This window comes from Nanorana parkeri, unplaced genomic scaffold (assembly GCF_000935625.1).
Source record: "Nanorana parkeri isolate BGI_ZX_2015 unplaced genomic scaffold, ASM93562v1 scaffold21, whole genome shotgun sequence".
Classification (NCBI taxonomy): Eukaryota; Metazoa; Chordata; class Amphibia; order Anura; family Dicroglossidae; genus Nanorana; species Nanorana parkeri.
The window spans coordinates 3,399,912-3,418,346 of NW_017306289.1; the positions used below are offsets into that span (position 1 = coordinate 3,399,912).

The following is an 18,435-nucleotide window of genomic DNA, read 5'->3' on the forward strand; positions in this document are numbered from 1 at the left end:
GCTCCGGGCGGGGTCATCTGGCAGTCTCCGGCCACCTAAATTAGGACCCGGAGACTGCCAGATGACCCCGCTCGGAGCGCCGCACACCAGAGCAGCAGTGACGCGACGCTAGGCGAGGTAAGTAAGATGACACCTGGCGCTGACTCGAGTACAAGCCAAGGGGGGCACTTTTCACCCAAAAAAATGGGCTGAAAATCTCGGCTTATACTCGAGTATATACGGTAAAAGTTTAAAGAGTTTTGTGAGAGTTCTTCTTCAACTCTTTTGTTGCCATGAGCCCATTCCTCAAATTAATTAAAGGTCGTCCCTGCAGCTATATTTTCCTAACTCTGTAATTTAGAAATAGTTTCCCTAGAGTTACATTATGCATGTGCAAATATTTATATGTATTGTTTAATGAACAAACCACAGAAGATCTGTTGTGGATTATTTTGTTGCCTAAATGATTGTGTTTTTCTTATATTCATTCCTCAGGTGTCCTGGTTTGCAGTGGGTTGTTACTATCTCATGGTCGGGCATAAAAATGAACATGCCAGAAGGTATCTCAGGTAGGATCTTTATTCATTATGCCTGATATAAGAGCAAATATGTAAATATTTATATCTGTAAATTCAACACAAGATGTCGATATATTTATGCAAACATGTACTAATTCATCAAACCATTGTTTACATTTTAGCAAAGCCACCACATTAGAGAGAAGTTATGGTCCAGCATGGATTGCATATGGACATTCATTTGCGGTGGAAAGTGAACACGACCAAGCAATGGCTGCTTATTTCACAGCAGCACAGCTGATGAAAGGGTAAGATCATTGCTAACCAACAGATTGCAAATAAATGAGGTGTGGTTTTAGACCCAACTGCCTTTTTATATGGTGTAGGTCAGTACTACTGCAATATTTTGACTGCACAGACCAGTAAGATGTCAACAAATCAGTGGCATAATTTATAAACTTGTATGTCTAACTACCAGGTCATGCCAGTGCCGTTCTGTGTGAGCAAGTGACACAACCATGGGGGGTGGCTTCTGGTCTCCTGATTGAAATGCTTGTTGTCTGGCTGTGTCTGACTTTATTGCTTTTGAGTCATAGACCCAGAACATGATATGAATTAGTCAGAATGCCTTATTTCTATACTTGTTCCAGCTCAGAAACCATTGAAGCCAAAGCTTCAGCTTGACAGCCGGGAACTAGCTTTTTCAAAAGGAGAGTTTAACATTGGCAGCCTCCATAAGTCTCAGGTGACTTTATCAAATATAGCTTTACCATTTAGCTCCTTCCTATAGCTTTTCTACTGCAGGATGAAATTATGAAAACAAAACAACTGTGCTTGACTTTGACTTCACCTCCACTTTAGTTTTAATCTACCTTATGCTCTTTGGTTTTTAGAATAGGGAATTGATCTACTTTCCAATCATAATTTTCCTCTTTTTCATTCTGATAATTATTAGGTGAAAAGTAAATATTTGCATTTTGTATCCCCAGTCTACAGGCAGATTATTTTTCAAGTAGCTATGGCCTCCCATTAAAAAGTATGTGCTGCAGCACTTTGTAATACATACATCTGCACCTCCAGCTTTCTGTTCTTCCCCAGTAATACCTGTAGCCCTGTCAGTGAAGTCCACTTAATTCAGCTTTCTGGTGGTGTGGCAACAATGCTACACCTGATCCTGAATTCAGAGAAGCATTGCCATTCTCCTGTAGCTTCAGCCTGCCTGCACTACATGAAAACATGTTGCAGAGGGTGTGTATCAATCAGCACCTGTCCACCCCTAGTCCTGCCCATTGCTTTCTGGATTGACAGCTCTGACTCTGTTGCTGAAAACCTCCCACTGAGCTGCAGTGTCTGGGAGAGGGAGAGTATGGCACACAAATGAAGGAGAATTTTGCTCAGTCAGGGTAAGTATACTTTGTGAGGCTTGTGCATCACTTTGTTGCTGGATCTGGGACTCAATGTCTGGTTTACATTGACAACTTAACATGTCCCTAGTCCAATAAAATGTATTTTAAGTCTTGCACTTATAAAAGAGTTTGCAATATTCAGATCCATGTGTTGCCACTCTAAATCCCCCCCCACCCCTCCAAAACATATCTCCTATGAGCCAGTATATACTGTCCAAGTGCTTAATGTGTTGTTGTGATGATGCTGTTGTGGGAGTGGCACAGTAACTGCATGGGTCCCTCCAAATATCAATAATGTCAAAGCAGGAAGCAAAAAACAACAAAGTATTCCGGTTCATGTTTCAGAAACGTAGTTTACTTTTCTTTACTTTAGTAAAAGCTTCAAATGACTAATTAATGCTTTTATTATTTGTTTGCAGATGTCATTTGCCAATGCTGTATATTGGACTGGAGTATGGCCTGACCAATAATTCCAAGTTGGCAGAAAGATTTTTCAGTCAGGCTTTGAGTATTGCGCCAGAGGATCCATTTGTTATGCATGAAGTTGGTGTGGTGGCATTTCAGAATGGAGAGTAGGTGTCAATGTTTCTTCCTATAATACACTATTAACATTTGCACACCTAGTTTTTTCATATTGTATTTTTAAAGTATAAACAAAGAAATGTGACAACAAATTTAAAGCAGGAGATGGCAAGATAACAAAGTACTTGTCTTCCATTTGTAAAATGGATACACATTATTAGGAACTGTAAGCTTTTAATGGCATGTTGTGGATTATCCTGATTTATCGGAATGTCACTATTTTCACAGCTGGAAAACTGCTGAGAAGTGGTTCTTGGAAGCGCTAGAGAAAATACGAGCCATTGGAAATGAGGTAATTTTCCTCTGATCTGTGGTCATGTTCTCCTAAGCTGAGACACGCTCTTGGGTGAAGTGTTGATATACGTGACCTAGAAGCGAGTCCTGTCAGAACAAACGTGAACGTCATTGGTATGCAAGATAGTGGTTTTTTTAGATCAGTGTTCTTATCCTTTTTTTTCTTTTTGACCTCTCCTCCTGAGGCCTGGCAACTCTTAAACCTTGCCTCTTTCTATCTTCATCCAAGAAGTAAAAACTTTTGATGTGTCTAGAATTTGTACTCCCAATGCAAATTTAAATTTTGATGAATATTTGATTTGACATCAAATTATAGAATGCAAGTTCACATTACCATAATAAAACAAAATACAATGCTAATAAAAATCACAGTGCAAAATAATTTCCATAATTCACATGAATACACACAAGCAAAAAACAATATGTGGGATGATTAAGGTAGTAGAGGCTGTTCTCTAACATCTGTTAGCTGAAATGTAGTAAAATAGTAAGGTGAGGTCAACCCGTATTCACTGTGAATGCCCAGTCATGTATGGCACTGTGACATACATTATGTAGCTCATATATTATGAAACTGAATAGTGAAATAAAGAATGACATTGATTGTCTTGCTTGAGTGGTCTAATTTCTAAGGACCAAAGTCTTCACAAAAACACAGTCTACTGACATGCAGCCTCATGCATTATTACACAGCAGAAATGTAAGTGATGTGGGTCTTATTGAAATATTAATTGTTTGTTTTTTGCAGGTTACAGTGGATAAATGGGAACCTTTGTTAAACAACTTGGGGCATGTACGTAGAAAACTGAAGTAAGTAAAACATTTATAATGCTTCTTAAGTAAAACTGTAAATTAAAAAAAGAGCAAACTAGAAACTTTAGTAGACCATGCTAGAGTAGATTCTGTGCTCCTCATGAAGGATAAAGTTATTTTCTCCTGTTGAGCAATGATCAACAATAGATCTTGGATCACAGCAAGAAATGCAAGGTAACTCTCTTCTATGAGATCTCAGTCCAAACATTGTTCCAGATCCTTCCAAGTTACTTTACAAACACAGGTCAGCAGCAAAGAAAGCCCATGCACAGAATCACTTATTCTTCAATTTTAGATGTGAAGTGTCTTGGTAAACACACCTCCTCTCAGGCATATTCACAAAGACATATAACATGATAATCTTAACTAAGAACACAAATGACAATCCACAACATTTTGAGGTTTTTGTTTTACCTCATTTGATCAAGCATTACAACTTGACATCTTATCAAATTGGCAGAAAATGCAGCAGGCACTCACTGTGTCAAAGGAAATTGCAGACAGCATTTAAAGCCCACCCCCGGTACAATAACAATAAAAATAAATTCTAGCCAGAGTTTAACTTTCAACTAAGTTCAAATGCAAGGCTTTTTCTCCTAAGCGTTTAGTATGGAGGCACTGGATCTGAAAATACTTTGATCTTGCTGTACAAAGTAAAGGCTTTGTCGCACAATGACATGAATCTGGATAGCTAGCTCACATACAGCAAAGGAAGATAGGGCCTTAAAGTGTATTTCCACTTTTGCAACCAAATTGGGATAACACCTATTATACATTTGTTCCATGACTCTCATACGCATAGCATACCTTCATTTATTTTTAAATTGCAACTTGTACAATACATCTTATTATCAGTTGTAAACTAGATTTGAACAACGTCTGTCCTAACAAAGGGTTCAAGATCTAGAAGCATTGTATGTTAATAAGGGGAAGTTCATTCTGTACCTAAGCTTTGTATGGGGGCAACCAGTTTTCTGTCACTTGGAAATTGAGAGAGAAGCTCTATAAGCCTGCTGCACAGGTAAGAAAAGTATACGGTAAAGAAATAACTTTTTTTTTTTAATTATGTTAGATATGTTGTGTGAATAGGAACACATAACCAACATTTACAGGGTTATTCACAAAAGGGTGAAGATTTTGGAGAAGGCAGGAGAAGTGAACAATCTCTAGGACAACATAGCTGAACTGGAAAGTGAGCTGAATTGGAGAATTTTTCCATTTTTATTGTTCAATTCTCCTGCCTTCTCCAAACTATTCACCCTTTTGTGAATAACTGTGATTTAGTGTTTTTTTTTTTTCTTCAAATTTGACTGTAAAAGTGGAAATACACTTTAAGAATTTGCTTTGACAAAATACAAGTGGTACAAAATAAAAGGAGTTCCATACCAATAGTTGGAAGCCCATAAGTATTTATTTTGTAATAGAAGTCCAAAATAAACAAGTCAGTGCATTTTGAGGTTTTTGAAGGGTCCCCCTTCATTAGAAGTGCTCATTGAGATGAAATGATTTTGGGTTTGAAAGGCTTAAAGTGTTAAAAAATTACATTTAACAGCCACATTTAACCACTTGAAGATTTTAGACTTGGGTGATACGCCTTAGAAAAACTGCAACAAAGCCCATGCATGATTGCGGTCGAAAGAAACCTTGTGGTTCCTGTTGCAAAAACATATATCTTTTTTCAGCGATTGCTGCGCAGATGTAACCCCATTGAAATCAATCGGAACGCGTGTCCTTGGATCACCAAAGTCTGCACCCTAGTTTCAAAATGACAGAATTTCTATGTATTAAATGGAAGAAGTGTTTATTAAAATGCAGCCACTCCTGTGTCAAATAACACTTGCAGATAGTTTGCAAGTGTCATTGAGTAATACTAGGGATGCACCGATACCAGTATTTTGGTACCGTTATTTTTTTTTTCTTGCCAATACCGAGTACCGGAAGTCCCATTCAGGAAGCAAGGCGGTGTGTAAAGACTCACCACCCGGCTTCCCGATTAGCATGGGGAAGCCGTCCCCATGCTTCTCGTCACTAGGTGACGAGAAAGCATGGAGCCGGCTTTCTGGCCAATCAGGAAGCCGGGCGCTGTGTAATGACACGGCGTGCGGCTCCCTTATTGGCTGGGAAGCCGGCTCCATGCTCCCTCGTAACGAAGTCGGCTTTCCCGACCAATCGGAAAGCCGGGCACCGCGTCATTACATGGTGCCTGGCTTCCTGATTGGCCAGCTTCCGACCAATAAGGAAGCTGGGCAGTGCATCATTACACAAGTGACGAGAGAGTATGGAGCCGGCCTCCCGGCCAATCAGGAAGCTGGGCACGTGTAATGACGTGCTGCCCGGCTTCCTGATACTAGAAGTATCGGGCTAAGCATCGGAGCATTTGGGCGAGTACAAGTACTCGCCCAAATACTAGGCATAGGCACCGATAATAGTATCGGTGCATCCCGATGTAATACAGTGTAGACATGTATTATTACATTGTATTTACTATCTCATTCATAGATCAATGTGACATCAGCTACATATGACAAAAGTTAAAAAACAACCTTAGAAGTAAAAAAGAAAGTTTTTTTGTTTTTTTATAAATAAAATGTATTCCTATTTAACCCCTCATTAACCTTTTAGTTAACTGTAGTCAGCCCTGATTGCCCTTTTTCATTTGCATGTAACTTTACCAGACTTTCTACTGGAAACATAATTTTAGTGTACTTTTAAAAAGGGCCCATTCTAGAATAAAATGTATCCTGCTTTCTTTTTTTTACAAGTACTATTTTTTTTAAACCTAACACTGGTCACAATAGAAAAAGGCACACCATTGTGCCTTTAGGAAGATGGGGCTGCCTTCAGGTGAGCCCTCTATATTTGTGCATTGCTATAGATGTCCCATAGTTGGCGAAACTCGGATAGTGTAGAGTTAGGGACCACACTTATTAGAGGTGCCTTGACTTGGCTTCCTTGTATATCTGTAGATGTATGTAACTAAAACCTCTGTTTTTAACCTGAATAGGTAAACAGATTAGCTTGTTTTTGTTGCTGGCTAGCTTGAAAGTGTGCTGGAGACTTTGTTTGTACTGTTTTGTATACTGTCCTTACCATGTGCACCTTTTCCCTTTTTGCTAGTTTTTTGAATATAAATGTTTTTATTATTTTCAGCACAAAAACAATAGACGACAATACATAACATTTCAGTATGCGGTGCGCAGACCGTAGTAACGACAATATGGAAGGCAGTGATATTAGCTACATACCGATTGCATTACCTATAGAAAGTTGTTACATGTTTCAGGACTATATCTCTGATCAGGTGGTGAAAGTGATATATACAGCAATCCAGCAGAGCGTACCTTTACCAGTTAGTATCTAGTAACAGCATGTGTATGTACAATACTTCGTGTAGTTGGGATCTTGTCTGAGCCGATTAATTTGTAAATTGTGTATGGTAGAAGGTACACAGGGTGTATTTTTAGTTCTCATAGAAGTTATTAGTGCTATGAAATGTCAGAAGGCGTCAGCAGTCTAACTATTTTAAGGCTAGCATGTAACCGGTCCGTGAGATTTTCAGACAACAGCACTACTGAACTCAGACAGGACGACATTGAGTGGGGTGGACACACAGAGACAGAGGGGGGGGGGGGGGGTTAGGCGGTAGGGAAGAAGGGGAAAAGGAAGGAAAAAATAGATTCGGGCAGAACATTGGCGCCAATGGACTGTGCACTAGTCAGTTACCGTAGGTCAGATTAAATAGTGCATAGGCGATGAGAGGTACCTGGTGTCAAATATTTGTCTATCCACGGGGACCAAGTATTCTCGAATTTGGACATTTTATCACTGAGTTGCGCAGTACGCTTTTCGTGGGCCATAACCCAATGTAAGTCAACCAGTTTTTCGCAATCTCTCGTTTGGTGGAGGTGCAAATATGCATTGATAGGTCGAATTGTCTACGAGACAGATTTTCTGGTTTGCAGTTGAGAAGTGCAAAGTAAGGGTCCTTAGGTACCGGTAGCGAGAACAGAGACGCAAGTATAGTGAATATCCGGTCCCAAAAGTCAGAGACCTGTGTGCAGTCCCACCAGATGTGGAAAAACGAACCTTCTGCGGAACACCCCCTAAAGCAGTTGGGAGAGCTATCAGGGTTGAAGATAGCCACTCTAGTATGCACCAGGTACCAGCGCATGAGTACCTTATAGTTGACCTCCAGCATGCCTACACATCTTGAGCTACTCCTTGTGTTAGCCCAGGATTGTTCCCAGGTTTCGTCTGTCGTAGTCGACTCCAGGTCTTTGTCCCAGCGTGTCACATACGAGGGGGGGGTGTATCTGTGGGGGAGACTAGGATGGCATAGAGGAGCGAGATAAGGCCAGGGCTGTGTGGGTCATCTCGGCAAAGTTTTTCGAAGGGGGACAGTGATCGGGTGTCCGTCTGTTTCGGGAAGGATGTAGTTATATAATTTTTGATTTGAAGATATCGGAATATCTCCGCGTTTGGTAATTGTTTGTGTTCCTGCAAGTGCGGGAAGGATTTCACTCCCGAGTCAGATTGTAGTTGCCAGAAGTAGGTAAGATCTCGTTCAGTCCATGCCTTGAATCTTGATGGGGTAGTCAAGGCAGGGGTAAAGGAGGGATTGTCAAGAATGGACATGAGTGGTAGATGAGGTGAAAGAAGACCATATTGGCTTTTGATGGAGTCCCACAGTCTTAGAGAGTGTGAAGTTATGGGGTTAGTGATGGGAGCCTTTTTGCTAGTTTTAAACAGATCTGAGCAGCTGCCATACTAGTTTTCTTGTAGTAAATCTGTTGCACGATCTCCCTCACTTGCTTTGCCGTGCAATACGATTGTTAAATGTCCCCCAGTGTATGTTTTCATAAAGAGTACCTTCCACCTATATGTCAAATATTCAATTCAGTCACTGCAATCAATGTGTATTCAATTAAAAAACACAAACTTACTAGTCCATGGAGTCCAACAAAGTCTTTCTTGCAACTGACATTTTCCCTGGCCATCATTTTATTTACTGGTTGCTGGATAGTGTTAGCGTCAAGACACAGAAGATGCTATGGCAATCAGTAAACAAGCCATAGCTTTTAGAAGTAGACTCAAAATCTCACGATACCTCAGCAATTTTTTGGCACTTTTTGCCCTTTAGCCTTCTGGGAACGGTTATGTGGATATCCCAGGAGGCTGTGACCGGCCCGAGGGTACCTCATACTTGCCTAGGCAGGAATGTGAATCTAGCTAACACAGGTATTTACCAAACACAAAACAAGAAAATGAAATGTGATTGTGTAAGAGAGAGGGAAAAGCATGGCAATGGCAGCAAGTGCAATACATGGTGAAAGTTCCCCCTATAAAGTATTGCTATGCGTTTTTTACGTTAATGCATTAAGTATAAAAAAATGCCTCAGTACCTTTGCATAGCCTCCATCCCCATGTTCACCGTTGCTGGCTCCAGGACGAGTTCGCTTGTATCCCAAACTTCTGAGTTGTGGAGGGGAGGGGCTCTAAGGATAGGGGAGCGACAGACTGCTGCAGCTGCCTCATAAATTGCTGTGAGGAAGGAACAGGGGCATGGCTTGCCGAGCGTTGTGTTTCAGTGGACGCACACAGCTCAGGACAGGTCCCGAAAACCTAGGCCAGTGCTTTTAATATGTAACTTTCATGTGTACCTAACAAAAAGTTAATAAAAGTTTTTTTTTTTAATTAGTTCTGACCATCATAAATAATCAAAACCTCTATACATTTCCTTTAATACATTGTCCATCCTTATTTTACAGAAAGTATGAAGATGCCTTAGAGTATCATCGTCAAGCCTTAGTCCTGATACCACAGAATGCCTCCACCTATTCAGCTATAGGATATATCCACAGTCTAATGGGAAATTTTGAAAGTGCAATTGATTATTTTCACACAGTAAGTTTTTACCACTGAAACAGAGTATGTATAATCTGACTCCTACATTTAGTGCATCCTACCCCAGATGAGAGGGCAACAAAAGGCACAGTATAAAACTCTGCTGTGCTTCTGCATATAGGCAGTTCTGAAAGTGTTAGTTGTCAAAGTGACATTAAGGAGTTGAATCTTAAAAATGCGTTCAGCTATCTTGTGTATGTATCCTATTTGTGTATCACTCGGCTGTAGATCCTCAAATCATCTCTGAATTGGTGCCGACACTGTCCTTCCTTCTGGAGAGTGGCTGCTTTTATTCCCCATGGTCCCTGTGTATGTTGTAAAGCAGTCACCACTCCAAGCTCTCTTCTGTGATGGACTACAATCTCACGTTTAGTTTGGTCAATACTTTGTATTGAGATTATAGTCTATCACAGGAGTGAGCTTGGAGTGGTGACTACTTTACAATAAGATAAAAAAAATCTGTTAATAGGGTACTTGAATGTATTTTTAAGATTTAATTCCTGAGCTTAGTATCACTTTGAGAGTACATAGACACTTTGTGATACAATACTGAGTATGGCTATGGTTGTACCTGTTTATTAGTATATTGCATATTCTCACATGGAAAGCTGTTTTTGAGATGTTATACTACAGAGCTCAACTAATTCTTTGAGATGGGTCGCCAAAAAATGTATAAAATTACATCTGCCACCCAAGTTGGCTCCTTTAACCCTTGCGCTGCCAATGTGTTGTTTTTTTGGGGGGGGGTTTGCACAAACGTTATAATTAGGGATGCACCGATACCACTTTTTTGGGTCTGAGTACGAGTACCGATACTTTATGATTGGCGGATTGGATGATTGACAGGCTTCCCCACCAATCACGAGTGAGGACAGAGTAATTGAAGGTGGAGTCTGCTTTCGGGCGTTCGGCCATGGAGAAGGAGATCGTGGCCATCTTGAATGAATGCAGACGCGGTCCTGTGTGCTGTGTGCGGCGGTGGAAGATGGCGGACACAGGTACTCGTTTTAGACTTCCGAGCATTTGCACGAGTACGAGTACTCATGCAAATACTCGGTATCGCGGCCGATACCGGTGCTTGTATCGGTATCGGTGCATCCCTAGTTATAATACATACATACATACATACACACATACACATACACACACACATATATACACACACACACACACACACACATTATACATATCTATATATTCTGAAAGCAAAGAACGTGTAGAATAAAATGGTGGCAGTTGCAAATTTTTACATTGCACAATATTAGCGCAACTCTTTTTCAAACCCAAAATGTAAGCTAAAAAATACCTTTAAGTTAATTTTAATGCCCAAAAACATGATATAATACCCAATATTTTAGTAAAATATAGAAGATGAGATTACGATGTGTAAGCGGATATCCAAACATGACGAGGTTAAAAATTGCTGCTTCCGTAAAATGGCGTCAAAATACGGTACCCCAAATTGTCCATAGGTGTCTGTTCAAAAGGGCCCGCTGCCAACGAGGTATGACATACGTTGTCAGGGTTTTTCCCCATAGTTCTCTTTAGGGTAACGGGAGGACATATACTAACCTCCTTCCGTGACCCAAAGCTCAGTATATCGCAGGCTATTGCCCACAATATACTGAGAACGCTACAGCCGGGTGGGATCCCGACAATACTGTCATGATCCACCCAGCTGCGTGATTGACAGCTGGCTCTGACTATCTAGAGGCAGAGCCAGCTGTGCCCGCCCCCTTTGTTTTAAAGTGCACTTATCCTTTTAGTAACATGCAAGTTAGGCAACAAACGGAAAGCACACCAGCACCGTGTGATCCCGCGTGAAAAACTGGTACTCACAAACATTCTTTTACAGCATTCGGCCACTGTCTCTAGGGTGTATCAGCGCTGACTGGTTTCAAGGGCAGACCTTCTGAAGAGGATCTGCTTTTGAAACTGGTCAGCGCTGATACACCTTAGAGACAGTGGCTGCATGCTGTCTAATTAGGATCTAGAACAGGGATTTCTTCCCTGAAGTGAGGATTGAGCAGGTTTCTTCCTGAATGCTATTTTATATGACTGAGAGTTTGTAAAGAACGTTTGTGAGTATCAGTTTTTATCAAGGTTTTATGAATCGCACGATGATGATGCACTTTCTGTTTTGTAAAGTTTTAGAAATATTCCCAGTCTGGGGAAAGCAGTAAAGCCACAGATAGTTTGTATTAGGAAGCAATAAAGCTGTGGATACTGTGTATTACAATCACAACAATAGAAGAGAACATTGACCAGGAAAAGACATGTTTTAAAGTTTGCCTACAATTATATCCCTATAATTATATGATAGGTAGGGGAAAACTCTTTAGTGCCCCCTTCCTTTGTTGCCCTAAGCATGTGCCTTATGGTTAATCCAGCCATGGATAACTTGGAGTGTGATTCGGTGGTGATCAAAGATAGCTGAGAACATGGTAATAGAAAACACTCAGCACAGTTAGAGAACACAAGAAGTTATCAGCTGATAATATCTCTGGTAAGATCAACAGGTATTTTTCTGAACTTGTCAATCAGATAAAACAAAACACTTTCAATGGTATCTTTGATAAAGCAAAATGGACCAAATAGGAGAGATTCATTTTTAGGGTTCACATACATTTTATTATTGCTTGCTTGCTGGCTGCTACATAAGACCCCAATACCCCTGGTATACTGTAATACCATGGCTGCTTGACAGCTTGCTAGATTTTGACATTGCTTGTGTGTTCTCAGCTTCATGTAGAGTGAAGGAAACAAGAATACGTTGGTGTTTTGTGCATTATGCAATTTATATCGGGGTTTTGTTCCATTTCTTGTGATATTTTCTTGATTTCCTTTTTATCCCAAGCTTGATATTTTCAATAGAATTACATCATGCTATATTTCAAGCTTGATCATACATTGCCTTTTATTATGTTGTTTGTATGATTAATCATGTGTTTCCTGTGTTTAAGGCCTTGGGTCTACGAAGAGATGATACCTTCTCAGTTACAATGCTTGGACATTGCATAGAAATGTATATTGGAGACTCAGAAGCATATATTGGTAAGGTTTAATGTATGTTGTCGAATACTAGGCAGTAATGTACAGGTGACACTCGAATAATTAGAATATCGTGCAAAAGTAATTGCAGTAAGTGCTGCAAAAGGGGCCCAAACCAAGTACTGAGTACATATGCATGCGTGTACTTTTCAGAGGTCCGATATTGTTCTATGTACAATCCTTGTTTTATTGATTGCATGTAATAATCTACTTTTTTGAGGTTGTGGATTTGGGGTTCTTGGGGTTTTCATGAGCTGTAAGCCATAATCATCACAATTATGACAAATCACGGCTTGAACTATCTTGCTTTGCATGTAATGAGTCTCTCTCATATATTAGTTTCACCTTTTAAGTTGCATTAGTGAAATAAATGAACTTTGCACGGTATTCTAATTATTCGAGTTTCACCTGTGTATTGGTCATGATTTAGTTAAATGGTGTTTGACTAGTTCAGGCAATCTGATTCCTGTTAAGGGTAAATGTAGCCTTCATTCACTGACAGTGGTGCCCCAGTGCACAGCTGCTGCACTGAATTGTTTCAACCTGAAAGCAAAATGCTATGTGATCCTATTGCTACTAGTTAGGTTTATACAAATTCTAATACCACTCCTCTCCCCACTAATATTTTGAATGGAAGTACATTTTGAGGTTAGATCTCTTTTTAATCCACTTGTCTCTCAGAGTAGGGTTGTGTAAATCTGGTAAATTGTTTTAACAAATATAGTTTGTTTTCTGTTGCTTAGGAACAGAGATCAAGGACAAGTTAAGATGTTATGACTTTGATGTGCACACCATGAAGACTTTGAAGAACATCATTTCTTCTCCCTGGGAGGTTGACATGGAGAGACAGTCTCTTGATGTGAGTGGCATAATGGCCTTAGAGTCTACTAATCTTCTGCCTAAATCATCTGATGCCAGGTCTCCAGTTGAAGAATCTCTTGAAATAGAGATGAACGAGAGCGATATGATGCTCGAAACATCAATGTCCGATCATAGTACATGAGGTTTACATTGTTCTTATTGGGACTTTTTCTTTCACCCTGAAATAAAGATGTTTTATGTAAAGACATACCACTTCCTGCCAAAACTGGGAATGAGCCCCTTGCTTCCCCACAGAGGCACTGGTATTCTGTTGCTAATGACCTGTGTACGTGCCTGTCAGGACTTTGTGAGGGGCATGTTACTCTCCAGGGGTTTTACATTTTTACTGTTAAACATTGTAAAATGCATTCACCTATTATGTTTTGTTGGTTTTTTTTTAACATTCTACTGTGGACTCTATTATGATTGTAATAAAGTGATACATTGTCACATGTCAGATAGAAATTGCATGTGGAATAAAAAAAAAAAGAAAACTTTTTAAATTGAACTTGAAAGGGTGTTTTCTGTCCACAGACCACCCAAGGTGATAATGTGAAATTGCTTTTCTCTGAAATGTACATGTCGCACCAAATGTTTTGCGTGTCTGCAATAAAAACTGAACTAGAAAGGTAGGATTTTTTTATTATAAGTTTTTACATATTAAATGTATCACAAGAACAAGAGCACCGAGTGTGATATGTTTTTTATTCTATCTTTATTTCTCCTCCTTTATAATTAATGTTGTGCACTGTGCTACATTTTCATAATCTGCACCACAGACTAAACCTTGCAGTGTGGAGTTCAATTATTGTGTCTTTCAGATCAATGGTACTTGTGCTTGCAGAGTTCTCCTAAATCATCTGAAATGCACTGGAAAGGAAATGTTTAACAGTACAGAAACAGTAACTATGCAGGTTAAAATTGGAACTTTTTTTTATGATGGGGGTCACTGCTGATCTGGGAGTTCACCGATCTTTTCTGAAACTTAAGCCGGCCATACACCTATAAATTGTCTACATATTTTCTATGGTCAGATGGAAAAAGTGCAACAGATCAAGAAGGGAATGTTTTGCAGGGACAAGTCTATAATTTTGCCACTTTACACATCACTGGTTCGGCCTCACCTGGAGTATGCGGTGCAGTTTTGGGCACCGGTACACAGAAAGGATGTCCTTGAGCTGGAGGGAGTCCAGCGGAGGGCAACTAAACTCATCAAAGGGATGGAGGACCAGAACTATGAGACAAGGCTACTAAATTTAAATATGTTCACACTGGAAGTAAGGAGATTAGCAACAAACTCTTTACGACTAATTACGTAACAAAGACTAGAGGCCACCACCTGAAACTGGTAGAAAAAAAATTCAAACACAAGGGGCGAAGGGGGTTCTTCTCAGTTCGCGCGGTTAGGGTCTGAAACTCGTTGCCACAAGCAGTGATTTCAGCTAATAGTGTGGATTCGTTCAAGAAGCATTTGGACGATTTCCTGAGAAACGGCAATATACAGGGGTACAGGTACTCCTAATAACGAGATGACACAGGGACCCATACACACACACACAATAGGTTGGACTTGATGGACATATGTCTTTATTCAACCTCAAATACTATGTAATTCCTCCATCTACGCTAAAGTGCGCGGATGGAGGAATCTCTCACTGGGCCAAGCTTCAGTATCTTGCTCGGCCCTGCTGGCTGTCAAAATACCTGAATAATCTGATTGGATGCTAGCATTGTTCAGGTATTTTGAGAGCCAGCGGGGCCGACTAGCAAGATACTGAAGCTTGGCCCAGTGGAAGGTTCCTCCATCCACACAGTTTAGTGTAGATGGAGGAATCTGCTGCACTTTTTCCATCTTACCATAGAAAATATGCACATAATCTATAGATGTATGGCCAGCTTTAGTAGAAGAATAATATATTTCCTGCTCAAGCTCTCCGAAAAAGCTCAAAGAATGCCACTGACTGTGGAAGACTTTTGCAAGTTCAGTTTTAAAGGGGCTGAATTTTAAATCTTAAGTCCAGCGTATAGCTGGGCAAATGCTGTTCACACTGCATGACCACCACTACATAGAGTATTGGAGTTTTTATGCACCTCACTTCCATCTAGTTGTTATGCCTTTTGAACGACATTCACCCAGCTATACTTTGGATGGAAGATATATAAGTCAGCCCCATAGTGTAACTCACTCTATCTAAAGATGACTGTACTTGGAACATGGTTAGTGGTTAGTTACTCATACACTGTGGTTTTGCAGGTAATTCTTATCCCCTGCTGAAACCACAGAAAGTGATGAAACGTATTGTTTTTTAATTTATAGTTTAGTTATAAAAAGAGTTCACTATGTGAGAGATTTCATTGCTCCAAGCTGAATAGGGATACTGAAGAGGAGGGACAGGATATGCCAGTTGAATAGTTAGAGAGATCTTCTGTTCTGTTTATTTTCTTTCTATTATTACAGTGAATGATGGATAAATGAGTATAGGTATCAAATTGAGGATGACAAAAGGCTCTGCCATACAGTAAAGGAAGAATCCGGCTGCACTGCGTTCCACGCTGAATCAGTTTATTGAAACGCAGAGTCCTGCCCGAGGTCCGCTCCCTCTGGGCAGGACTCTGTGTTACTTACAAATCTTCAAGAAACTGATTCAGCATGGAACGGAGTGCAGCCATGTCCTTCCTTTACTATATACTTGTTTGGAGGAAGCGAGAGCCCACTCCTGCCAGTGAGCACCTGGCTGCCTTACCCTTGCTAAAGCCGTGGAGGAGCGGTGCTTTATTCCTATGGCTCTGAGACTTGCATGTGAGGGATAAAGTGATGTGTGACTATTGCTACTCTGCCAACTGCCATACCATAGGCTAACCAATAGGTAGACCTTTATCAATTCTGTCGCACAGAACGGCAGTGCTAAACAGGAGCATTGAGACAGATATATACTACAAGGTTACAGCTTGATTCATAAATTCCTCTTGCAGCCGCTCTAAAGTAGCACTGTGACAGAATGAAACCAGACCCTTAGCACTTCTTAATTGTGCAGTGAAAATCAGTTTCATCTACAATGATAAATATGTCTCAGACCGGTGCAAATCTGTTGCAGTTGGTTGCCCAGGATTACGGCACAGGAGTTGTAAATACACAGAAAACGTTTTGCAGAGACTTTGCTAAGTGAGAGGCAGCCTAATAGTGTCACTAATGTGCTTGATGAATGTACCCCATATTGTTTCAGGAGAGTGTATAACAGTATCACATCATAACCTGTGATTAAAAGCATTGTAAACAACTACAAGTCATGGTGTTTGCTACTGTTATGGTTACTTTGTAGCTTGAGAATAGCCTTTGTCTTGTTCACGCGTATTGTCACGGCTGAATAAGCGCGCCAAAATGCTTGACAAAAAATTCCCATTCTTATGGCCCCTGTTCACACCTAAGCGTTTGGTCACAATAAGCAAAACGCTTTGTCGCTGAAAAATTTGTTAATAACCCTTCAGAGCCATTTGGCTTTTTCTGTGATACCAGCGCTCAATTCAATATGGCGAATATCCTATTTGTAATGCACATGTACAGCCATAAGACTCAACAATTCGGGGGTCAGACCCTTCCTTCAAGTGACTGGCTTAGCTTTTGGAAGCACTCTTGCTCCCAAAATATCTTGTGTTAACTCTGTGCTTGTGCTTTACCAATCAATGGAATATTCTTAATGTGTGTTGGTTCACCTTTTCTCTGAATATGCTGTGCTCACCCCAATCAGCTATATTTTACAGGCTATTTGTGTTTAGAAAATATAGACCACTCTAGTCTGCTCTAGAACATGAGTGAAAGGGATATCTGATTGTTAAATGCGGGAAAATGTTAAATGTGTGTTGTAATCCAGTGGCGAAACTATCGCCATAGCGACACAGGCGGCTGCTATGGGGCCTGGGGCACAGGGGGGCCTGGCCAGGATGAGGAACAAAGGGGCCCCCCTGATGCCGCGTGGGCCGCCTGCGTCGTTATGGCATCTAAAGCTGCTGACTGTCACTGGCGGCTGTGAGAAGGAACGTGCCGCTGTTCAGATCACTGACAACTTGTCAGTGATCTGTGCAGCGGCACGTTCCTCCTCACAACCGCTGCTGAGTCGGTGACGGCCAGCGGAGGAGGAGGGGCCCAGCGGTGGAGAAGACTGACAGCGGATCGGGGCTGACAGGTAAGAGGTGTGCAGGGGTGTGACCAGCCCACCTGAGACCCTGCAGAGCCCACCATAGAGAATCTATGGTGGGCTCTGCAGGGTCACTTTCAGGTGGCTGAGTGGGATCTCAGGTGCGCTCTGCAAGGAGCATAACTAGAAATCACAGGACCCCATACAAAATTTTGCTATGGGGCCCTCTGATTTCTAGTTACGCCTCTGATGCAATCTAAAGAAAAAGAGAAGTCAGTGGGACTCGAATCGTTATACCAATATGTCTTTTTATTAATGCACATTGACGTTATCACAAAGCAAAGGATGTTTCGGGCCCCATGGGGCCCCTTCATTAAGCAATCATCACATTGTATGCCTGATGAAAGGACTATATGTGGTCCTGAAAAATTGTTTGCTTTGCAATAATGTGAATGTGTGTCAATAAAAAAAATTAGTATCACAACTGGAGTGCTGGTGCCTTCTCTTTTTCTTCAGAATTTACTAACGCGGTGCCAACCTCTGGTCACTGCAGCACCCACTATTGATTATATTGGAATTCTATGGTAACGAGTGTGATGGGATATGTGCAATAATGATAGACACACACTCTACAGAGTTTCACCCAGAGCTGTTTTTGCACCCCTGATTTGTAGTGTGTGTTTCCACCATTTAAAAATGATATATTTGATGGTAAATACGTATGTCAATACTTTTTCATACATTCTCAGCATTAGTCCTACCACAGGTTTGTTGGTTACTTTTATACATTGTAGTTGGGAGCACTAATGGAAATCCCACCAGTAATGTAACTGGCTTGTGAGTTGCAAAAAGCTGTTAGCTGCTTACCTTGAATGAACTCTGTATGAAGACACA

General features: G+C 40.7%; 1 protein-coding gene across 4 annotated transcripts in view; it reads left to right on the forward strand.

Annotated features, from left to right (window-relative positions):
• Nucleotides 1-13,882, forward strand: part of CDC16 (cell division cycle 16) — a 35,598-nt gene extending 21,716 nt beyond the window's left edge. For 2 of the 4 annotated variants that reach the window (XM_018562990.1, XM_018563003.1), the window contains exons 11-18: nucleotides 475-548; nucleotides 680-805; nucleotides 2,323-2,475; nucleotides 2,714-2,777; nucleotides 3,528-3,589; nucleotides 9,361-9,496; nucleotides 12,460-12,550; nucleotides 13,291-13,882. In XM_018562990.1, the coding sequence (XP_018418492.1) occupies nucleotides 475-548; nucleotides 680-805; nucleotides 2,323-2,475; nucleotides 2,714-2,777; nucleotides 3,528-3,589; nucleotides 9,361-9,496; nucleotides 12,460-12,550; nucleotides 13,291-13,550 (966 nt within the window). In that variant the 3' untranslated portion in view covers nucleotides 13,551-13,882. Of the gene's footprint in view, nucleotides 1-474; nucleotides 549-679; nucleotides 806-2,322; nucleotides 2,476-2,713; nucleotides 2,781-3,527; nucleotides 3,590-9,360; nucleotides 9,497-12,459; nucleotides 12,551-13,290 lie in introns of all 4 variants that reach the window. The other 2 variants (XM_018562997.1, XM_018563011.1) reach the window with 2 other exon arrangements.
• The last annotated feature ends 4,553 nt before the right edge of the window (nucleotides 13,883-18,435 follow it).